A 24,993-nucleotide genomic window follows, 5' to 3' on the forward strand; every position below is an offset into this window, starting at 1 on the left:
TTGTTATTATTAACCCCCCCCCAGAGAGACCCATAAATCTCATGGCATATTTGGGGCCTCTCTCTCAATAATATTCATTTGTTGTACATAATAATAACACGCACAACATAAAACACATCGTGTGAAGCCAAAGTCGGGAACATAAATTTGTCGCTTTTATCTAACAGTCGAATGAAAACAATTGTCGTTTCGATCTCGTTTTTTTCTTTCTTCTCTCTCTTTCTGTTTTTTGTTTACGATGCCGCCCAGTATTCATGATGGCGTTGAAAAGTGCCATAAGGCACATAATTAATGCCACAGAAGGCTGCTGCAAATTCACAATGAAGCTGCGTCTGGCATTTAATGGCGAGCTGCGATGATGATGAGGCCGTTTTCCTATAGCGCCCATATTTATTGACGGAGGGGGGTGGGCAGACACATATGCTTTGCAGCTTCACAAATTTATGGGTTGCGGTAGGGATTTGAACCCCACAGCAACTTTGACCCACTTCGAATGGCTGGCTGGGCCGATAAGCGCCACATTGAGCGCAATTAGGCGCAATAGCTCACACACTCACAGACCCAAAGCCAGCTGTAGATGTACTCATGCATATACGTAAATTAAACATTTTTTGACAAACTCAGCGAACATCTTTCCAATTGGAATGCTCAATTGAGGGCACAAATGTTAATTGAAACACAAATATTTTGATTTCTTGACGAATCTTGAATTGAAATGTTTGACACAAGAAGTTAAATAATTTTGATTGCCTTTAAAAAGTGTTTGCGAAAGATTTTGTGGCATAAGAAAAATATTTCTTTGAGTAAGTAGAGACAGCTGATGTCTACTTGAGACAGAATGAAGTGCATACTCTTATTCAGCAGCTGCTGCTGTTTTCATATGTATTTTATATATATAAATATGTGCATGTTTAAATAAAAACATGCCTTGTTCTCGTACAAAGAGGTGTCTTCAATAATACATATTTACTTACATACATTTATATAAATAATATACGAATATAAGTATGTATAACACCCTAGCACCTCCAACTCTTGTGCCTCTTGATTGATTGTATATACTTACATACATTTATGGAAATAATGTAGTATATATATGCATACATATGTAAATTATTTTGAATTTCCAAAATAGTTTACATTCTTGGTTGATTTTATTTATATTTTATAAATTTTTTAATTTAGCATTCTTTAAATTTTTGAGCTACAAAATGATTAATATAAATTTATATCTTTGTATTTCTTATATTTAAAAAAGAAAAAAAATTATATATATATACATACATTCATAACTGTCTGTAAATATCATAAAAAGTGTAAACAAACACCAACCATGTGCGGCATATGCTGTCTCTCTTTCTTTCTCTCTCACTCACTATCTCCCCCTCCCTCTCCATCTCTCAGTCTTTGAGCCACTTCAAGCTTGTTGTGTGCATTTTGTGGGCTCGTTTGCTTTTCGACTGGCCTTAATTTGAGACACGGCTTATTTATTAGTCGATTCGTCGCTTCTTTGTCTGCAAAAGTTGTGTGCGAAACATGGATTTGGTTCGCTTGAACACAGCTGCAACATGATGTCATCCACATGAATTCTAGGGAATTTGCTTACATTTAATTGCGTAAGAGCTTAAAATGTTCCAAAGGGACTTAAAGTATATATGTATATGATTCAATCTACTCAAGAAATCCAAATTCCATTAGAACTTACTTAAGCCGAAGCATGTCAGCATATAGAAGTTGGTTCATAGAAAAGTTAATTTAAAGTCGTTGGACAGAAGAGAAGAAACTGCATAATCAAGATCATCTTAAAAAAGTATATAATAATGCATAATAGAGAATGATAATGGTAATAATATGGACTAGAATAATTTAGTATTGCACCAAGCTAATTGTGCTCTATTACTAAATCTATTTAATGTCTAATAAATTTCTTTATCAAATCTAGTTTTTCGCTAGCTTTTCAGTTGGCGAAAACACAAATTTTACTTGCTTGCCAAGAGCATCGCATATCGACGCTTGTCCACATTGGATTTGCCAAATTTGGTTTTCTAATAATCACAGAAATTCGCGCTGTTGATTTAGCTGCTTGGCAGCTGTTGAATCTGAATCTGCATGTTGCATGCTGTTGCTGCTGACTGTTGCTCTCTGCGGCTCTCTAGATTGCAGCTAAAAGCTGGAAATTATTTATGCTAATTGCACTTAATTTATGCATGCTGCACATGCGTTTGTGTGTGAGTGTGTGTGTGAGTGTTGAGGGAGAACTCTAAGGGAAATGCAAAGACAAGGCAAACACAACTTTGTTGTTGTTGAAGTTCTTTATGTCGTTTTTGTTGCACATACAATTGATATTTATTAGTACACTAAGAGCCCTCGCTGTGGAGTGCGGGCAGTCGATAGCAGAGGGGCCGATGGTGGGCGGGTGGAGGAGGAAGGTCTGGCAATTTTCGCGTGCCTCAAATGTTCAATTATCGCCGCAATTGCCGCCGTTCCGCACCCACGCGACTGCAACAGTCCCCCGCCCGCCCACATCTCTGAGTGACATTTGCATGGCAATGGACGGAGGATAAATATATATGTGTATGTGTATATATATGTATGTGTGTGCGTGTGTGTGTGCGTTTCTATGCGACATGCAGACGCCAAGTGCCATTTAAGGCTTTACACATGTGGCAATCCGACGCCTTCTATGGAATTTATACAAATGTCAGCCAAATGTCGCGACTTGAAATCGGACTTTGTCGTGGCGCCTAATCCTGCTGGCATTATTTCGCGGTGCCCATTTCGGCCAATTAATATGCGGTTAATGGTGTTAACTGCTTGACGTGGTTATTTATAGGCCCGAAAGATGCAACTGCAACTCAATTGCATGCCAGTGCAATGTGAGACAGATAGACCGACAGAGCAGGCGAGTAGGAGAGCAGATAGCAGGCTGAGCCAGAGGCAGGGGCAGGCAGGGGCACTCGGTCGATGGCGTCGTGCATTTTGCATGCCAAGTGATGGAAAATGTATGCGATGAATTGCATAAGATGGCACAACTAACAGCAACTCTTACTTGTATCTTGGCTGGGCCCAAAGCCGAAGACAAATATCTGCTATCTGGGCACGTTGTGGTTGTTGTTGTTGCTGTTGCTGTTGTTGTTGCTGTTGCTGTTGTTGTTGCTGTTGCTGTTGTTGCTGTTGTTGGGTGTGGTGGTTTCAGTGGCACTGGCAGTGGCACATTTCAAGCATCTGCAGACGGCGAGTGCATGAAATGTATCCTTGGATAGAAATGCAAATGCGAAATAGAAAAAAATAATGTGGAATAACAAGCATCTACTGGTGTGAATAAATAACTTATCGAAATAAATGGCAGCTGAGCGTGTCAGATAAGTGAATCAAGTTGCGATAGAGCAAGTGTCCATGGATGCTGCCGAACAGCTTGCCAAAGACTACTATGTACAAGCATATATAGCATAGAAGGGAAAATAAAATATAAAATATGAAATATAAAATACAAAACATAAAATGCAAAATATGAAAAATATAAAATATAAAATATGAAATATAAAATATAAAATATAAAATATAAAATATGAAATATAAAATATAAAATATAAAATATAAAATATAAAATATAAAATATAAAATATAAAATATAAAATATAAAATATAAAAAATAAAATATAAAATATAAAATATGAAATATAAAATATAAAATATAAAATATAAAATATAAAATATGAAATATAAAATACAAAACATAAAATGCAAAATATGAAATATAAAATATAAAATATGAAATATGAAATATGAAATATTAAATATAAAACATAAAATATAAAATATAAAACATGAAATATAAAATATAAAACATAAAATACAAAATATAAAATATATATTAAATATACAATATAAAATAAAAATTATAAGATATAAAATATGAAACATTTAGCTTATATTAAATATAATTAGAAACTATTGCAAATTATTTGAAGCAAGTGAAAGATTCGAAACAAAAGAAATTAACAATTAAAGGAAATGAATGCATGAAGTAAAATTCCAGACTAAAATGGTATATTACTGTATTATAAAATATTTCAAGATGGCAAGAGAATATGACAGAATCAGTTATATGCTTATAGCATATGAGGTATTGAAACCGTTAAATGATTATAGCTCGTAAGATATGGAATCAGTTATATGATTATAGCATAACTGACTCTATAGTTAAATGATATAGAGGCTATATCTATAATAGAACTGCAATCCAGTCGATTTTGCTTGAGAATACTTTGAGCTACGAGCAGCTGCTGCGTGCGTACAAAAAGATAGCCAGACGGGCAGATATGTCTCAAAACTGATCAAGAATATGCTATATAAAATATAAGTCCGTGACGAAATGTACAAAAAACTCCATGATTGGCACATAGACTATCTTCAGCGTGAAGTTGGAAACTTTCGCACATATAATTTATAGAGTATCTATCTAGCATTTCGAGTGAACTTTTATTGATACGGCACTGTCGCATATCAGAGCATATTTAGCTCTCCATAAATGGCATATGCGATTTGTGTGCGTGGTGCATAAACCACATAGTTGCATGCATACAAATGCATGGCTCGAAGCTCGCCAAGTGTGGGCCAAGCACGTAGCACGGCTAAGGCCCGCTGATCGGCGCTTAGGCCAGGTTGGCAGCTGCAGCCGAGTGATAAGCGGCCAAAAGCAGCTTGACAATAGCTGTACGCTTATTTCCGCACGCTCCCAGCGCTCGAGCCTAATCAATTAAGAGCTGCCTGAGTAATTGCAGCATGTTTATCAGGCAGCGAGCAGTGGAGACAGTGCTGAAGCATCTCAATCATTTCAATTGAACAATTATGTTGTGTGCCAGAGTTGCACTCAATTAAACTGAAACCTTTATCTCAATTGTGATTAGCAGCGGAGAACGCCCCCTCGCCCCCTCACCCCCTCGACCGCCTCTCATGCCGTCGCGCTTCATTGAACTGCACAGCGCATCAAGAGGCAAACAAATGAAATAATTCACATCATGTCCGCTGGACAGACGGACGGATTCCTTTACTGCTCACTGAGGGAAGTGGCAGAAGCAGCTCAGCCAAAAGAAAGCACAAATCACAACTGCCTTGTAGAGAGGCAGTTTATGCAAATCATCCACAAATTGCCCGCCCCCCGCCTGCCCACTTGACGTGCTTGGGTGGGGCGAAGGCTGTGCAGCAGCCAAGTATTAATAATTCTGGGCAAAGTCTCTAATGAGCGCAAATGTTTGTCAAAATGTTGACAACTTAATTGAGCAGAAAATTTACATGAAGCGCAGCCAGAGCCGACGAACTTTGGAGCCCAGTTAACAACAACACAGTTCACAGTTATGCATTGTTAAGTTAGTTAGTTAGTTAGTCGGGATAGACAGCACCTAAAGTAGAACCAGCTCTTGGCCAGCGGATCGCTTCATTTATCAATGTCAGCCCGCATCAAAGACTTTGGACTTCAAATGAAGAATTAGTCCATCGATGAGACCAATTAAGCGTGAAGCATTAAATACAAAAAAAAAAAAAAAATCAAATAACTAGTTGAACTTTTTCTCCTGCTGTCGAAAATCACGGCGCATTAAGGGAAAGTAAAAGTCGTCTCTGTCTCATTACGAACGTCTTAAGCTGCCGAGTTAATCAGGTATCGAGTACAGCGAGTACTCGATACGATTTTTCGATTCCCGCGCCTTTGACAGTGGCGCGCTAATGCGACTTTAATGAGCTGCAACTATTTTCCTTGGCTCTTCGAATATTCGAAAGCATGGAAAATTGTTTTCGAGTAAAAGTCAAGAGACCAAAGACCCGAGACTCCAGCTCGCTGTCCGCTGAGCGGATTTTAATGAGCAGCAACCAATGAAGATTCCAACATGCAATATCGAAGCATTAGACATAATTCAAGGAAATTCTCAAAGTCTCAAAGTACTTTAATACAATTCAACTGAAAAGCTTTTCCCTTTTAGAAAAATCTTGCATATCAAAATTTGTATATTATTATTGCAATATTTTGTGTTGCATATCCAGGCAGCTTTATTTAATTATTTCGGCTTACGTTCGGTTCTATTTCACCAACAAATTTCGAGTATCTGCACAGATTTTACATTGTTGGCATTTTGGTGGGCGGAATATTTTCTACCTGGCTGCAGTTGGGGATCATAAATAAACCAAAGCAATTTTCTTTTAATTGCACGAATTTATAAATGGCCGCCACCCGTAAACTATTTGCTGGTGCAGCTGCAGGTGTGGTGGGGCAGGTGGTGCGGCATTGTTTTGCTATCATCTCAGCTCTGGCCAAATACGCTGCGCAATTCGGCCAATTTATTTGTTAAATAAACATTTTCGATTATGGCCAGGTGCGTTTGGCTGGATTTGCGATGAGGCGTTGAATCTGTTTAGGCAAATATGTAAGTGGTGCACGATGGCATTCTTAAAATAGAACCAGAACCAGCTAAACCACATTTGAAATTCTCATTTGCTATCTGCAGCAATTCTAGTCTGAATTGCTGTGATACACATTTGTGTTTATATATATATATATATATATATATATATATATATATATATATATATATTTGTATTTCGCATTTTTAAGGAATTCGTCAAGCATAAATATTCTTAGATCTGCTTATTTGTAATAGAAATACATTTCTTGCTTTATCAAATAATTTAAGAAATAAATAAATACCTTCTCACAGGGTAGCTCATAGTCTGTTTTATACTAACAATAAATTAGAGCTGTTTATCCAAATCCGACTGTGAAGTAGCTAAATCGTTTTTAGATTGTTGTAAAGCCACATGAATTAATTGAGCTAATCATTGGCTAACCGCTGGATAGCCAAGTTCTTAGGTCTCTCTGTTTACCTGAATAGAATTTGTGGCAACAGCTGGGCGAGCTCATTGATGGGCTGTTGATGTTTATACCTGAGTGTTATTTTTAAATGGCTGAGCATTGAGCATTGTTTGTTTGTGCCTTACACACAGATTGCGAACTTTGTGCACTTTGGGTAATTAACAAGTTTGTTTGCCCCTGAATTTCAATATTTGCCCTGGCCCCCAGCCACTCAGTCAGCCAGCCAGCCAGTCAGGCGGCTAGCCGGGCCGAGCCTGTTCGCAAGGCCACAAAATAGGCCATCGATAAGCGCAACTCAGCCAAAAATTGCGAGGAAAAAAGAAGCAGATAAAAACGGGCACAAAAAAAAAAAAAAAAAAAAAAGAAAATGAAAAGAAAAATCAATAATCATTTAAAATTCAAATGGGCAAAGCATGAACCGGAAAATGTGCGAGTGCTGTAACCAAAACACAAAACCGGCAAATGCAAATTGGAAAAACAGATAATGAAAAGTGAACAGTGGGGCCCAGGGGCCGCGGTGCGCTAATGAAATTAAAAATTGATGCTTTGGGGCCATAGGCACAAATATGTCTGTATACCTAGCCGCGTATGGATCTAGCTGGGCGAGAGGCAAAACAAAACAAATGTCATTTAATAAATTGAAAATGTGGGCGGCAACATGGCTGTAGGGCGTGGCGGGCTGCACATTGGAGACCGGAGACTGGAGACTGGGTGAAAAGTGCGCTACTTTGCCATGCCTGATTGATTTTGTGGCTGAGGCTGAAGCCAATGCAGCCACAAGAAAGACAAACGCCGCCAGTTAGACGCGTCACTTTGATGAAGTTGCCAAACCGACGATATCTATATATATCGACATAGATATATATCTATATATGTGTGTGAGTGTGTGTATCGATAGCGACGCCGTTTTGCGGTCTGGTTGCTCAATCTTCCTGGTTTGCTGCAAGCCGTTGACATCAATTAATTGTGAAAAATATAATACGAAATAGAAAAAAAAAATAAATTGACTATCAGCCGGGAAGGCAGGCAGGCAGACGGAAAGACGGACCGACAGGCAGCAGCAGGCAGTCGCCAGGCAGCAGACGGCTTAGATTGAATCAAATTATGACTAGCTGGAAATTTGAAGCCACTCGCATGGCGACTCGAACTAATTCTCTAATGTCGTGGGCGTGGGTGTGAGCTCCAATCGGCTGGAGCTGTTGCTGCTGCTACTGCTGCTGCTGTTGCTGTGACTGTTGTTGGTGTTGCTGCTGCTGCTGTTGCGACTGCAACATCTTTGGGCCGCTCCATTTGCGCTTGATTAGTGCGCTCAATTTATTTCTCTTTTACACGCCAATTAATCAGATTATGTCCAAATGTGTCACTGGGTTAATGCAAATATATTACGGCTGCCCGCCATACGTCTATGCCCAATCCCAATCCCAATCCCAATCCCAATCCCAGACCCATTTGTAGTCATCGGCCGTTGGCTATTGCCAAGCTGTTTCGTTGATTCGCTTGGCTAGTTTTTAGAGAGAGAGATTTGCGCTCGTCCGTCCAGGCATTCTCTATCTCTGTGTTTACGCATTCACATTTGTTTGCTGCAAATGGGCTTAGCACAACTTAATTAGTGAACAGCAGCCCGAAACAAATCGTAAGCCGACTTAACGGCTGCAGTCGCAATTAAATGTTTGCATATTAATTTCTCAGATTGATGCGAAAATGATTTATGGCCCGGGCATTTGAGAGCGCCTGAGAGTGGAGAATGCGTCTATATGTTTAGCTGAGCAAATATGCTTAATGATTGAGAAATACTAGTTAAAGATCAACTTTCGAGTCGTTGCTCTTTTCTTTGACTCTTTGTGTTTGCAGAGCTTAAGTAAATAAAGACAATAATCATATTGCTTAAATAACAAATTAGTAATCCAGAATAAGTTTAAAAATTATGTAAAATTTAATGGCAACAGCAGGGAATATCCCTGTCTTTATTTGATGGAAATTTCCTTGGGCAGGCCTATAATTGAATTGTGTAATTAATTTATTTTCATTCACGACAAATTTTCAATCTACGTCGTTCTGCAGCTCGCCCGGCCCAGCCTATTGCCTTGACATGTTGAACAGATTATCAGCAATAATCGAAGTAACATTAATAATGATAATGATAATGACAATGTGAAACATAACAACAGCTGAAAATGCCTCACTTTGAGCAACGTCAGGCTCAGCTCAGTTGTGTTGTTCATTCCTGGAGCATTCAGTATAAAGCCGCTTAATGAGGCACACCCAACAAATAAACAAAAAGCGAAACAAACAAAAGTTACAAAAAGAGAAAAAATGCTGAAATAGATCTCAGCAAATTTATCATTTTTCACAAAAGAAACAAATGGCAGTCAAATCTAGGCTTGGTGGAGCAAAACTTTGTCATTGTCTGTGTGTACTTTTCCCTCTCTCTCTCTCACTCTCGCTGTCGCCCTCTCTTTGGGTAGTTGAACTGGGTCTCTGTTTAATCATCCACAACAACTTCAACTTGCTTTTTGGGCGCATTCGTTGCGGCCCATTGCAGTTGGCGGGCGGAAGTTGAGCAAACGGAAATTGAGCCATAAAATATTGTGACTAAATTATTTGGCCAAGAGCGGAGAAAAGTCGCAGCAGGGACTTTCAAGCAGTCGTTGTTTCGGCATTCCAGGTGCTCAGCTGATCCGCCTGTCTCTTACAGTTACAGTTACTGTTATTGTTATTCAAGTTGCATGCGAACTTTCGCTTAACGCCTTCTCGTCAAAAAGAACTCGCACACGCCGGCTGTTAAACTGGCTCTCAAAGGACTTTTTTATAGCTCATTAAAATGATGATTGCTCGTGCTGGGGCTGCGTAGGTGCGAAACGCTTAAAGCCGGCAAGAGAACTCGACACAAAGAGTTTGCGCTTTGGCCTCTTCAGCGCTTGGCGTGAATTTGCTGGCAAGATTCTTGAAAATCAAGAAAGGAAAAAGAAAATAAACCCACTCAGCTAATTGCGATGTAAAGGTCAGCACTTGTCTTATTCTTGCCAAAGTTCAAAAGTTCAGCTCGGGCTCAGCACTGCCAAGGACCTGAGCTAAATGATATGCAAAATTATTTTGCAGCGGTAGCCACAAGATGGAATAATAAATTGATTGCTAAACTCACTTTCCCCGAATACCCAAATCGATTTCAGTAAATATCCTGGCATGGGCAACTAAATTCCATGAAACCGCTTAACAACTCGGAGAGAGTTGGGGCAGTATATAGATGGTCTGGGAAGTATATTTCGAGTCTCATGGCATTGTTGTTATTTGCTTTGCATTTTATATAGATATATATATCGTTATCGTTCTATGTACATCCTTATATATCCTTTTGTTTATCCGGCGATGGCGCTAAATGCTGCCAAGCACAAAAGAATTTTTATTTCTGTCAGGCAGCGCCGGAGTTGGCGCTTGGCTTGAAGCCATTGCATTTAGCTGAAAGCCATTCAATACACTTTATTAATGGCTTTATGCGATGCTTAACTCACTCGAGGCAAGGACGAAGTTCCACGCCTTGAAGCTGGGACTGCGCTCGCCTTTATCTGCTGTCTGCTCTCTCTCTCTCTCTCTCCTCTCTCTCTCTCTCGCTATCTCTCTGCTGTGTCTGCTGCACTTGCACTTAATTTTATCTATTATGCTCCATTTTTGTCATTGTCTAACGAAAATGAAGATTCGATGCCATAAACGTGTGCTGCACTCTGTGTCTCTCTGAACGTGAGCTGGGCTCTAGCCCTCAGCCCGCATGGCAGCAATAGAAGCCCAAAGTTGCCGTCAACTTGTCAGAGAGAGAGAGAGAGAGGGAGGGACAAACTATTGTGGTACTCGGCATCCTGCCAATGCTCGTAGTAGCCTCGCTCGCAGCTCTGCTGCCCGGGCAGCAGGTGTGTGTCCTGAAAACTTTACGCCTTGTCGATGTGGCTGCTGTTGTTGTTGTTGTTGTTGTTGTCGATGTTGGTGTGCTTCTGGCGGCAGCTGGGCACTTGGTTTGAAAATGTGATAAAATGATTATAAAATAATTTTCGCAAACAAAAGAACATGCAACCGGGAGCTCACACGTAGAGACTGACCAGATCCCTTGCCCCTCGCCCCACACTCGCTCAGCTGCTGCACTTAATACGTGCGACAATTCTGGATTCTGCAAAACTTTTACAAAGCGCCGGCCACTGCGCTGCTCTGTACATATGTAGTCCTCTAATTGGATAGATTAAATATATGTATATGTGTGTGTGTGTGTATATGTCGTGTTCATGTGCAGCAGCAGCACTTTAATTGCCACTTTTGACTAATTTCGGCTCATCTGGCCGTGGCCCACAGCTGCTTTGGGTATCGCATCATAAATTCCCCACTCGACCCCTGGCACATTTTCATGCGTGGCACATCTCGTATGCATTTATTATTTATCAAAATGCGGCGTCATAAAATAAGCGAAAATTACTTTCTGCACTTGGATTCCGAAGAAGCAGCACCACATCTTATCTCTCTCGCTCTGTTTGGCCATAAACCTAAGCATGGCTTGGCATTTGCTGCCACCGACGAATTGCCTAGGAAAAGCCAACAGTAAATACCGTAGTAGACATATGGATATAATATTGATGTTGATATAGATATTGAAAGCTCTTAAAGACAATAGACAATAGTCAATTATTTGAATCTCAGACTCTATAAAATGCAAAGTCTTTGCCGTAAATGAATGCCATTGTGAATCTGGCTAACAATAAGACAAACATTAAGAACATTCCGGCTGGGCCACACACAATGAGCTAATGGCCCCGCCCACCTGGAGTACGGCCAACAGTTGATGCAAAATCAAAAGCCGCTTGCAGGAGCCAATGCAATAAACAAGTCTTAAGGTCCTAGATGCTGGACCAGTTTTCTAAGCCCAACACACACACACACACAGACACACTCGCAGCAGAGCTTCAATTTGTTTGAATGCGTAGCAGCAATTTGTGGCAAATTGCTGTCAGAGGGATACACAAAGTGCAGCTCGCCTCTGTGAGAGGGAGGAGAGAGGGGCTTGAGCAGGAGGCGCATATCGAATGGCCCGCCAGCTGATGCAGCTCACATTTGCAACTTTATTTATCGCAACGAAAACATCTTGTAAATTTTCCACGTTATTTTCCGCCTGAAGTCTACGCGCGCTTTGCCTCCATCTCGGCCACGGGAAAATTCAACAATTGATTCCATTTGGCTGGCATTCCACCTCCGCCCAGCGAGCCTTTGCGAGCGAGCACACGAAATTGATATGAAAATTCGTTTAACCGAAAGCCTTTTAAGCATGGCACAGAGCAGCGGCTTGCACCCAGCCACGCCCACGCCCCCAGGGGCTGACAGCCTTGAATAGCAGCAGGCCGACTAGCCGCGCTGCCGAGCACTGGGAGTGACCTCCTTCCCAATTCGAATTGCCATTCCCAACGCCCTCTTCCCCAGCCATTCCCAATTTCGTAGTCTCCATTTCATGCAGCGGCTCGTTGCGATCATTTGTTTGTGATAAATTGTGCCATGTCGCCTGGCACTCTTGACTTTTATTGCTGGCCATGGTCAGAGCGGCGTCCTTTAGCCCACTGCTTGTTTGTTTTCCGTTTCCAGCAAAAACTAGGCAAAGCCCGACCCAGACACAGACCAAAGGCACAGAGAACAAAAACTCGCATTTTATATTTGATATATCATTTTCTCAACGCCAATTTCTGGCGCCCGCCGTTATTGATGTATGTGTATGTGTGTGTGTGTGTGTGGCAGTGGGCGTGCCACATGTCTTTCGGTTTGCAATTGGGCGCATGACGCATGGGACTTGTATCGACTCGACTCGAGCTTGAGTCATGCTTGAGTCAAGAACGAGAGAACGAAATGAAACTGTGAATAAATTCGAAAATTCCATCTCTAATTCTAGTTGGAAAATTTGTAATTTGAAAACGTAATTAAAATACCAATAAATTCATATGAGAGAGCAAGCAAAGCCAGCACAAAAGTTGATAAATAAAATTTTATTTATTGCATCGATGATATCGGAGCACAAATGCTTAGCATTTATTTATGAAAATTACTTTGCTTATCGAACGATGTGGGGTGGGGGGGGGACAGGTTCGTTAGCTCAGATGTTGCGGCTTATCGGAGAGTTAGATCTATATGGAACATCCGTGGACGGCTTGGTCTGCTCGTGGCCTTGTATGGAGAACAACATCCATTAAGCGTAGCAAAACACATTTGAAGCAAAACAATAACAAAATACACCGCTTTCCACGCCCACACACACACACACACACGATTTCCATTTTCCCTTGTTCTGCCTCTGTGCATGTGTGTGTGTGTGTGTGTGTGTAAATGCATTTCGTCGGCGATTTACGCTCTGTAACAACAGCATTGACAATGGGCCGACCTGCGCACAGTCGAGAACTGTAAAATTATGCATGGGCGGGCATCCAGAACCAGTATCACTCGCCTTCTGTGGGGGGGCTTGCCAGGCAAAAAGCAAAAGCGAAACGGAGCGCAGGGGCCGAAACAAACCAAACAAATGTCAAATTGAGAGTGGGAGAGGGAGAGAGTGAGAGAGAGAGAGAGAGAGAGAGAGAGAGAGAGAGAGAGAGAGAGAGAGGGGGAGAGAGATAGGGAGAGAGCTGTGGCATACATTATGCACTTTTGCTTTTATTTCCCTCTTATTTCATTCCATTGAATCACAATAAATTGAATAAAACTGACGAAAATTTCCGGCTTGCATATTGTGTGTATGTAAATATAATAATCTGCAATACTTGCAGCGTGTCCCCAGTTGCTTCACTCGGTTTTTGTGTTGTATTCGGCTGTTGGGTTGGAATATTTTTCTGCTGTTGTGTTTTATTACTGAGAATTCAATTCAGAGTTGAATGCACTGCGGTTAAGTCGTTGGCTCGCCGAGTCTTGGCAATTTTTCTCAAAAATTATCCAGCGACTGATTAAGAATGCCAACAGCAAAACTGGAAAAGTTTTCAATGAAACTGCGAATGACGACGGCGGCTCAATCAATTTTATTACTATCTGTGGCACGTGCCGCGGCTCTTATCAATAGTTGCAGCTGCAACTTTGTGACTTGAACTTGGCTCAGAGTCTCGCTGCTGTCATGGTTTATCATTGCGGGGCATGAATCAGCATTTCTCTGGCAATTGCCTAGACTTTCCATGCTTGAATTATTGCTCGTATTCTTGTCACGGCTGTTGATCTCTCTCGATTTGCCTCGCTCTCTGTCTGTCTCTCTCTCTCTCTTTCTTTCTCTCTTTCTCTCTCTGTCTGTCGGCATGTGTGCCCTTTGTGGAACGTTCGAAAATCAGACACCTGGAGATCGTGACGAGTTATGGGATGTGACCGCAGGCTTTCTATTCGCATTGTCTTCGGCCCCAGGGCCAAAAGCTTTGGCCACTTAATTACTTCTTTTTTTTTGTTCTCTCTCTCTCTCTTCTTTTGAAGCTGCGCTTGATAAATTGAAAAAATATGGGAGCTCTGTTTGGCGCAGGTAAACGGATTTACCATAAATAAAGCCAAACACAAGCGCGCCATATAAATTTGATGTCGCTTGTTTTATTTCCCTCATAGCTATCGACACTAAACAATTTGGCAGCAGCTGATGTGACGCGCATTTCGTATTAGTCGCGCTGAAAGTGAAAATCTTGATTGAAGATCAGATAGTCGACAAATGTGCTGGGAATCGGCAAGCAGCTGGAGAGATCTAACCAAGGCATGCCAAGCCAAGACAGCGACGCGTTATCAGCTTGACAGATTATTTTGAACTGAACTCTGCTGATTTGTTGACTTCAGCCCGAATGAATGGCCAGCTAATTGCACACAACAGTCCGTGCGCTGGCCAGCCATGCCCTGGGGTATCCTTTGCAATTCAATTGCTCAATCCACATGTGACTGAAATGCATTCCATTTACCCTTTATTTGCAGTGATTCGTGTGCTGTTCTTTCTTTTTTTAGTTTTGCTAAATATTTGCATATCAAAAGCAAAAGCAAAAAGGCAAAGGCAAAGAGGCAATGCCCAACTGCTGTGGCAGCAGCACATTCCGATGTTGCATCGCAGCATTCATTGAAAGTCCAGTGCGGCACGGATTTCAGTATGCGAGTGGCAACGTTCTCGGTTCAGATGGCATATGCATATTTTATAAATTAGAAGAAAACATTGCAACAATGGGCGATAAACGAGCGAGCGGCGAGTGCAAAAAGTGAAATTCATTTTGCATTTGGCATTTTGCATTTTGCATTTTGCTCATGTGCGTGTGTCATGTCCGTGTCGCAGTGCATCAATCGGCTGGGAAATGCGTTTTCCTCGTAAACAATTTCTGATGCATTCGCAAATAACAATAACTGTTGATAAGCCCAATAACAGCTACTAATTTTCATGAACACGCGCAGCAAAAACTCCTGTTGCCCGCCATTCGCAATCAAGCGTATTTTTGTTGCAAGTGCGTGGGGCATACTTTCAATTAGCTGCGAGGGGTGGGGGTGGGGTTGGGGGATGGTTGGAGGTAGCCTCCAATTTTCTGTGGAAAGCTGCGGGAAATTGTGGCACTAATTTATGCATGGCCCAAACAAACAGCAACAATGTTGCATGAGCGTCGCATGTTGCCGCAACTAATTAGACACTTGTCAGCCGCTGTTGTAATGTTGTAATAAATACCGTTACAATGTCATTACCGGCAATACTTGTTGGTATTCAGGTATTTGGTTTTTGTTTTTGTTTCGTTGACTTTTTTCATTATTTTCGTTTTTTTTGTTTTTTTTGTTGTTTCCATTTCCATTTTGTGTTTGAGAAGTTCTTTCAACCGGTCCGTCTGGCCCGTCGCTCGATGACTTGTTAGCTTACTTGTCTCTCGGACAGTTGCCAGTCCCGCCTCCGCCTCCGCCTCTGGGCCCGCTCCCCACCCCCGCTGCTCATGTACCGCTCTTGACTTTGCTTAAAACTTTGTTTTGCTTTACGGCTTAGAATTTTAATGAGCTTTCGTCTACTGCGCTTTTTGTCACTTCATTCTGTAATATCATCTTCTCCTTTTCATGCTACGCCTTACTCATTCTGCCTTCATTTTCTGTGCGGTCATTGCTTAGTTATAAGCACTAACTACTTGACACTTTTTTTGTTCGAGTGCATCGACTTAAAGTTGACATAAGACCGCCCCGTTTTTTATTGAAGCTTTCTGGGCTTTTCTGGGAAACGAGCGAAATTTTATGACATTTTTATCAAAATAAATAAGAACATTACGGCAAACCTTATCTGTATGCGTATGTATCTGGGCTGATTACAAGCTAACGGTTCCTTGATTTCAATCATTAACTACAGCAAATATCTCTCGTAGTATCAAATGTGCTATCAACAAATATCTATTGAGCAGCGCCAATATTCAAATTAGTTGATTCAATTTGCATTATTCATAGCTCCTCCGTTAGATTGACTTTCTCATGTACTTGGTGTCGTTCCACTAACCTTTCCCACCTTCTCTGTCTCTTTGCCCCGCCAACATCCTCCTGGCAGGTAAACAAGAGTGTCACACATGTGTGTGTGTGTGTGTGTGTGTCGGAAATTGTGACAGCGACAATGTCACGGTTCGCTGTAGAACATCTTAACTTGGCGTCTGAAACATTGAAGAACTTATCTAGGGGCAAATATTGCCCAACATGATTTACACACGCCCAGCAATTGTGCAAACAAAATGCAGCCGACAACCTTAGTCGACTCCACAAACAGCAACAACAATAACAACAACGTGTTTAATAAACATTCTAAGCTGTCTGGATAATTAACGCTAGGCCATGTTTACAGCGCGGGCAGCCCTGAGAAATTTTCGGCGTAATTGAGTGGCTTATTTGAGCCGTCGATGCGCGAGTGTGCAGTGTGTAGTTGTTTTTGTTCTTAGCTGTTTGCCTAATGCCTTGCCATATTTGTCCAGTATAGTTAAAGGAAACGCCAGCAATCCTGTCTAACCGGTCTGTAAAAATAGAAGCGTTCATTACGCAAGAATGTGCCCTAAAACGATGCAGCCAAGTGCCTAAGAACAAAAAACAAGAAAAAAAAGAGAAGAAAATATAAAAATAAAGAAAACCTGAAATCTGCATAATAGTAGAAAGATTAATTAACCCGACGCAAGACACACAAGCAATAGCAGCAGCAGCAGCAACAACAGCAGCAGCAACCAGCAACAACAACATCATCGACAGCAACAACTATGCGACTATTTGCTGCAACAGCGCCGGCAGCGACACTGTCGCAGAGCTCCAGCGATGAGGCAGGCGAAATTATAGAGAACGCGCACATTGATGCTGGCCGAAAGCAGCGAGAGACGGCGCGAGGAGGGGGCAAGGGAGCTGAGGCAGCGGAGGCAGCGGAGGCGGGAAGTCATGTTGGTGCCACGATCTATAGCAATCACAGCAAGTCAAGGTCATTGGAACGCTATGCTGGCGCACCGACTCAGCAGCAGCAGCAACGGCAGCAGCTGCAGCAGCCGCCCTATGCCACGCCCACGGGCAGCACGCGTCGTCGCTTGCTGTCGCCGTTTCGCTCGATGAAGCGGCGCAGTCGCAGCAGCAGCAGCAGCGGCGAATCACAGGCCTACAATCATCTGGCGGTGGTGGTGGCCAACGCAGCAGCAGCAGCAGCGGCAGCAACAACATCGACAGCCAGTGGTCAGGCAAAGGCCAGCTCGCAGAGCGGAGACAGCGGCACCGGCGGCACAGAGCTGGAGCATGAGCTGGAACTGGATTTGGATCTGGATCACGATGAGGAAGAGCACGACGGCTGCAGTCAACTGAGCCTCAGCTACTCGCAGCTCAGCAGCAGCGGCTGCGACGAGGCAGATGCCGATGACGAGGCAGCAGCAGCAGCAGCAGCAGAAACAGCAGCAGCAGCAGCAGCAACAGCAGCAACAACAACAACAACAACATCAACAGCAGCAGCAGAGGCAGAGGCAGCGACAGCGACTGCAACGCAGGCGTCACGTTCGTTAGCTGTTGATGTTGCTCTGCAACATGTTGCAGACGAGCGGCGACGACGCAACATATTGTCGCTGTACTCCTCCTCGTCGGAGGAGCAGCTCCACTGTCGCATCGGCGACATCACACTCATGGACGACACCTACTCGAACTGCGACCCGCAGAACGATGCGGAGCGAATGTTTCTACAAATTGTTGGCATGTTGCGCGACGAAAACGAGGTTTGTGTACTGGCTAAATGCCGCTTAGCAACATGTTGCAGCACTCGCAGTGTGCGCCACAGATAACTCTGCATATTCTATGAGCAGTTTAATAAGCTGCATTATTTATGCCATATACTTTTAATTAAGCGCATTCTCTGCTCTGGCCTAAGCCAAAGTGCATAACTCGATTGAGGCATAGTTAGAAGAGACTGCAGCTGCATTTCTGAGTTCAAGGAATTAATATTAATTAAATACTCCGTTTAGGCATAAGCATTGTTTATTGAAACTATTTACATTTGCAAAGCCCTGCAGCGGCTGCCTTTGAAAGGCATTTTCAAATTAACCTGCTCTAATTGGAAGCTAATTGGAAATGTAATTGCATTAAGGAATATTGATATTTTAATTGTAGAATATTTTTTGTATATTTAATTTCTGATTTATACTTAGCTTGAGTATTAGAAAACCTTACTGCGACGGTAGGCATGCAAGTTGTCAGTTTGATAGGCATATCTAAATCTATGTAGCTTCTATAGTCTCTCATTGCCAGCTCCTGTTTGGAGTCTCAGCTATTTTCTGCAACCTCTTAAATTGCTGCTGGCCAGTCGCCATTTCGCTGCGATGCCATAGAAAGTATGTGGACAACTTTTGCGGCTTGGCTGGCCCCAAGATGGGGTGGGAGTCGCTCGAGCATATTTTGAAGCCAGCTGAAAAGGCACTCGAAGCTGCGCCCGGGCTGGGCCGCCATGTTGGCTTTGCAGGGATTCCGGGCCCATTCTCACGCACCTTTGAGGCGGTTTTGCTTTGTTGCCATTGATTAAAACTGTAAAATAAAAAATAAAAAAGTTATGCGGGCTTCTCTAGGCAGGTGCATTGCCCTGCAATCGGGCGGCCTCGCCATATCGGGCTGCTCCGATATCAAACAGTTGCCAGTCTTTGTTGCCACTAATTAGTGCGACGCCAGGTGGGACAGGTGGGACAGGTGGGCGGGCGCCGAGCCATGTTGCATATTTATTGTAAACAACAAATTATTGATTGCCGCTGCGAGCAACTTGCGGCACAGAGTCGAGCGACAGCGACGTCTCCCTGATTGCCTTTGTCTTTGTTGCAGTTGCTGTTGCTGTTGTTGTTGCTGTTGTTGTTGTTGTTGTTGCCCCCTTTTGGCTAATTAAACAGAAATGCAAAGCGTCCGCTTCAGTTGTGGTGGCTGCGCTTCTTTGTGGCAACAAATGCGCAATTAATTGCAGCTCCAGAACATGTTTACACTTAATTAGCCGAAGCACAAAACTCAACAACACAAAAGAAGCAATTGAAAAATGCAGCCATGTTGCAACAGAAAATATTCATAATTGAGCAGCCCCAAGGCGGAGCATGTTTTACAATGTGAGAAAGGAAGTCCAGCCTTGATAAAATAAAATAATGCATTTTCGTGCATTTACACTCTGAGGGAAACACAATTATTTCCATAGACTCGAACCTTTTAAAATTCCTATTAAAACATTAACTAGCAAACTTAGAATATGCAAATTGCGTTCAAGGCAAGCAAAGCACGTAAATAACATCATATTAGATCTGGCTAAAATGTCTGGCAAAAGTTCAAATGGCCACGCTCAACTGTCGCTTATGTGCACCTTGCTGGCAGCAGGAGACTCGAGCGTCGAGACAGCTCAACACATGCAAAGTTGCCGCTGCATGCATTATAAAACTGAAACTTGCCTCGAGGCGCCAGCAGAAGCGGCAAAGTTTAAAATCATAAACACAAACTTTCGGAAAATCGAATTACAGTGAGAGAAAAAAGAGTTAGTTGGCGAGCGAGCGAGCGAGCTAAAACTATAAACTATAACAAAATTAAATAATAGAGTAAATTGCGTGGCATTCTGCATGCTGCATGCTGCATGCATCATGACAGTGGCATAGTTGCGAGTTGAGGGTAAATGCATTTTGCTTGTTGCATGCATTTCGCATGCAGAATGGCAGCAATGAAAGTTTTTGCTGCCAACTCCTGCTGCCCCCCGCCAAATGGTCTGCTTTGGCAGAGAGCCTGATGAAAATGTGCGAAATAAAACGTTGTAACGGTAAAGGCGACACCTGCTGCAAGCATCCTCGCTTCCTGCAGTCTCTGCTCCTTGCCTTTTACTGCTAATGAAGAGCTTGCTCGGAGCGGCAGCGGCAGCGGCAGAGGCAGAGGCAGCGGCCGTTGGCAGAAAAGCAGCGTAAATAAAGACTCTGATTAACTTATGCCCAAGTTAAACTGAAGGCTCGCTTCATTGGAGTCGCGCCACGTCACTTTGCCGCATTATTGGCCCCAACAATGTGTACAATGCGGCGTATGCGTAATGCGCCAGCCATACTGAGAGATATCGGATGCTGAAACGAGCCAGCCGAGACAGCGCCAGCAAACAAACTGAGACAATGGCTGGGAAGAGTTCTCTTCAAATAAGAACAGCCATCAATAAATGTCCGACAAAGCCGCATACAGAAATTCATACTTATGTAAATAGTTTTCAGCTTGTGCAGCACTCAATCTGTAGCGCTAATTATGATGAAAATTATTGTGATTTAATTAGTAAACTTAGAGTGGATTATCCAATTGGAAAGTTGAATGTTGAAGGAGTCTCAAGACATTCAAGTACATTATTATGCAGATTTGCCAATTATGTGTGATACTACTTAAGATAAGCTATAATTGAGCAGCTGGTTAAGCTATCGATTTCTCAAATTCAATTAGATTTGCCATATAAACGCGAGTCGAATAACGGCTGCAGAAAAAATGACAAAGTCTTAGAAAAATCACAGCTCAGCGTGAATTTACCCGATGAGGTCAGCTGACAGCTGTAAATTAAGCTAACATAAAAGGGGTGACTAAGTTTAGCTGCTTCATTACAAATATTAGTATAAGAAGAGTTAGACTGCTTTAAAATGAAATCACAGCCACACAGCATAAAATCTGATTCGAACTATGTTTTTTGCCAATTTCTCTTAATTTTGCGCCCGTAATTTAGGAATTTCAGCTCCAGCCTTAATGCTACAATTCAACTCATATATCATAATTTATTCCCACATAATTGATCTATTTATAACTGCTTTCATGGCAATTTCATGTATCGATTGAGCTCGCTTGCTAATTGGCTTATTTCTCAACTTGTTTCTTGCAGAAAATGCGCCAATTCCAAAAGGTCCTGGAGGACTTGACCTCCCGCGTCGCCCTGGCCGAGCAAACACAGCTCACCTGGCAGACGCCGTCGTCCGTGGGCGAGGCTAATGAGCAGATGCAGCAGCTGCAGCGGCTGCGGGACAAGATGACCACGGCCAGCGCCCTGCTGGACGACTGCAACGAGCAGCAATCGTTCTTCACCGCCAATCAGGTGCTGGTGCCGACGCCGTGCCTGTCCAAGCTGGAGGATTTAAATACACGGTAAGTGTGCGCCGCCTCTCTGGGCTGCCGCAGATAAAGAGAAAGAGCTATCGCTGACGCGATTTTCCGGTTACAGCATGAAACTGCTGCAAATTGCGATGGACGAGCGTCAGAAGGTATTGTGCCAGGCCGGTGCCAACAATGCGCACGAGAACGGGGACGATGGACGCACTACATCTAACAGCGGCACCATTGGACCACTGCCCAATTTGGGCCAAAGTGTTAAGCCGCCCTGGGAGCGTGCCACGACTGCCGCCAACGTGCCTTACTACATCGAGTAAGTGTTGCCAGTGTTCCCTCCCTCCCTTCGCCTGCCGCTCGTAACGAAACTGAACTCGTTGATTCGCCCACAGCCATGAACGCGAGACCACACACTGGGACCACCCGGAGATGATCGAACTGATGAAGGGACTGGCGGACCTCAACGAAATTCGCTTCTCGGCCTATCGCACAGCCATGAAACTCCGAGCTGTACAGAAGCGATTAGGTAGGTGGCTCAAAGCAGAGAACCTAGCTAACATTTGAGAACTTTCATTAAATTGTGCTGAAAGAACAGGTCCTTAATTTGGAATAGATATTTTGGGTTCTATATTAATATATTTTTAGCAAGGGCTTTATATTGTGGGCATGAGAGATAGAGATAGAGAGAGAGAGAGAGAGAGAGAGAGAGAGAGAGAGAGAGAGAGAGAAGAGGGAGAAACAGAGGAAAAGAAAAAGATAGAAGAAAGAGATAGATGACTAATAAGAGTGAGAGAGGAAAAGAAAAAATGAAAGATATAATGAGAGGGGGAAATATATTTATAAGAGAGATAGCTAGAGAAAGAGAGAGAGAGAGAAAGAAAAATTAGAGGAGGAGCAAGAGAGAGAGTGATCGACAAAGAGAGTGAGAGAAAGGTGTGATGTAGCTGCTCAGTAAACTGTAGAAACGATACCAAATCCAATGATAACTATTCGATATAAATAAGGAAATCAGTTAATTGACTGAGTAGTAGCATGTTAGAAATATGTATAATAAATATAAATAATATAAATATTGATATAAAATCTCTATCATTCTAAAAAACTTGTAACATTTGCAATCGCAGCGCTTGATCGCATCTCAATGGCCACCGCGTGCGAGTCGTTTGACCGGCACGGACTGCGGGCCCAGAACGACAAGCTGATCGACATACCGGATATGACGACGGTGCTGCATTCGCTCTACGTGACAATCGATAAAATTGATTTGACGCTAATGCTCGACCTGGCCATCAACTGGATACTGAACGTGTACGACTCGCAGCGCACCGGCCAAATTCGGGTGCTCAGCTTCAAGGTGGGCCTCGTGCTGCTCTGCAAGGGCCACCTCGAGGAGAAGTATCGATACCTGTTCCGCTTGGTCGCTGACACCGACCGGCGAGCGGATCAGCGGCGCCTGGGACTCCTGCTGCACGATTGCATACAGGTGAGTGTGGGGTGTGGGGAGAAGAGAGAGAGAGAGAGATTGGAAAATTAAATAATTGCTCTGTCCGCTCTACCTAGGTTCCCCGTCAACTGGGCGAGGTGGCTGCCTTTGGGGGCTCTAATATCGAGCCCTCGGTGCGCTCGTGCCTGGAGCAGGCGGGCATATCACAGGAAGCCATCGATGGCAATCAGGAGATATCGATCGAGCTGCAGCACTTCCTCGGCTGGCTGCAGCACGAGCCGCAGAGTCTGGTGTGGCTGCCCGTGCTGCATCGTCTGGCTGCCGCGGAGGCGGCCAAGCACCAGGCCAAGTGCAACATATGCAAAGAGTATCCGATAGTCGGCTTCCGGTATCGCTGCCTCAAGTGCTTCAACTTTGACATGTGCCAAAAGTGTTTCTTCTTCGGGCGGAATGCCAAGAACCACAAGCTCACCCATCCCATGCACGAGTACTGCACAACGGTGCGTATGCGCAATGAATGTGCCGAAAGAGAAAAACTAATTCGTTTCCATCTCATTCTTTAGACCACATCCACCGAGGACGTGCGAGACTTTACGCGCGCCCTTAAAAACAAATTCAAGAGTCGCAAATACTTTAAGAAGCATCCGCGCGTCGGCTATCTGCCCGTGCAGAGCGTCCTAGAGGGTAAGCAGAGGGAGCACCACGCCTATCTTCCGCCTCGACTAACTCCGATTTGTGTACTATAGGTGATGCACTCGAGAGCCCGGCGCCCAGTCCACAGCACACCTCGCACCAGCTGCAGAACGACATGCACTCGCGCCTCGAGATGTATGCGTCGCGGCTGGCCCAGGTGGAGTACGGCGGAACTGGCTCCAACTCGACGCCCGACAGCGACGACGAGCATCAGCTGATCGCACAGTATTGCCAGGCGCTGCCCGCGACCAATGGCAGCGCGCCCAAGTCGCCGGTTCAGGTGATGGCCGCGATGGATGCGGAGCAGCGCGAGGAGCTGGAGGCGATCATCCGCGACCTCGAGGAGGAGAACGCCAATCTGCAGGCCGAGTACCAGCAGCTGTGCACCAAGCAGCAGAGCGGCACGCCCGATGAATCAAACGGCATGCACCACTCCAGCAGCTCCAGCATGACGGGTCTGTCCAGCCAGGGCGAGCATGGCCAGGTAAGATGGGGATTATGGATAGCAGAGGCGGGCCGAAATTGAACTTTCTCTCTATTCACCAGGACATGATGGCCGAGGCAAAGCTGTTGCGGCAGCACAAGGGCCGCCTGGAGGCGCGCATGCAGATACTCGAAGATCACAATCGCCAGCTGGAGGCGCAGCTGCAGCGACTCCGCCAGCTGCTCGACGAGCCCAACGGCGGCGGCAGCAGCGCCACCAGCAGCGGCCTGCCCAGTGCGCCCGGCTCAGCGCTCAATTCCAAGCCAAACACGCTGCAGACGCGCTCGGTAACCGCCTCCCAGCTGAACACCGACTCCCCGGCCAAGATGAACCAGCAGAACGGCCACTACGACCACACTTCAAGTGAGTACGGGCTGGCAGCCATCATGGGAATAGGTCTAGGTATAGCTCTAGTATAGAGTTACGGGTGCTCCATACGATAGCTTATCGCCTTTAACAGCTTCAGCTATAGTTTCGATTCCTCTGCATCTAATTGAATATTGACTAAGGGCTGACCAAGCAAGAGTGACCATATCAAGCTATTGATAACCTTTAGCTGATGAATGAGATATGCCCAGTCGCCTTTGTTTGGTCACCCTGTATGTGCATGACATATTTCTGACTGTATCCTTTAACACACACACACACACACACACATATACATATATATAGAGGGCATTATGCTGCCGGGTCTGAGCAACGAGCTGCAGCAGCAGCAGCTGGCCAATCTGGCCGCCAAGCACCATCAGCACCAACTGAGCGGCGCTCTGAACGCACTGCATCAGCAGCAGCAGCAGCAGCAGCAGCAGCAGCAACTTTCTTCTCAGAGGGGCGTCCTCACCGGCAACGGGGGCATCGACATGTCCGGCAGTGGAATGCAGATGTCCGGCTACTTAGGGGACGACGGACGTCCCCCGCCTCCGCCGCACTCCAGCTTGCTGCAGCAGCATATGAATGGTG

At 44.0% G+C, this 24,993-nt stretch overlaps 1 protein-coding gene across 17 annotated transcripts in view; it reads left to right on the forward strand.

Annotated features, from left to right (window-relative positions):
* Positions 1-24,993, forward strand: part of LOC6573279 (dystrophin) — a 168,296-nt gene that overhangs the window by 142,623 nt on the left and 680 nt on the right. For 9 of the 17 annotated variants that reach the window (XM_044007349.1, XM_044007336.1, XM_044007337.1 and 6 more), the window contains 9 exons: positions 21,192-21,451; positions 21,528-21,728; positions 21,805-21,938; positions 22,537-22,895; positions 22,973-23,356; positions 23,420-23,540; positions 23,603-24,033; positions 24,096-24,396; positions 24,706-24,990. In XM_044007349.1, coding sequence (XP_043863284.1) covers positions 21,192-21,451; positions 21,528-21,728; positions 21,805-21,938; positions 22,537-22,895; positions 22,973-23,356; positions 23,420-23,540; positions 23,603-24,033; positions 24,096-24,396; positions 24,706-24,990 — 2,476 coding nt within the window. Of the gene's footprint in view, positions 1-16,798; positions 18,058-21,191; positions 21,452-21,527; positions 21,729-21,804; positions 21,939-22,536; positions 22,896-22,972; positions 23,357-23,419; positions 23,541-23,602; positions 24,034-24,095; positions 24,397-24,705; positions 24,991-24,993 lie in introns of those variants that run through there. The other 8 variants (XM_044007342.1, XM_044007343.1, XM_032731608.2 and 5 more) reach the window with 3 other exon arrangements.

The sequence above is a fragment of the Drosophila mojavensis genome, unplaced genomic scaffold (assembly GCF_018153725.1).
Source record: "Drosophila mojavensis isolate 15081-1352.22 unplaced genomic scaffold, ASM1815372v1 contig_16, whole genome shotgun sequence".
Classification (NCBI taxonomy): domain Eukaryota; kingdom Metazoa; phylum Arthropoda; class Insecta; order Diptera; family Drosophilidae; genus Drosophila; species Drosophila mojavensis.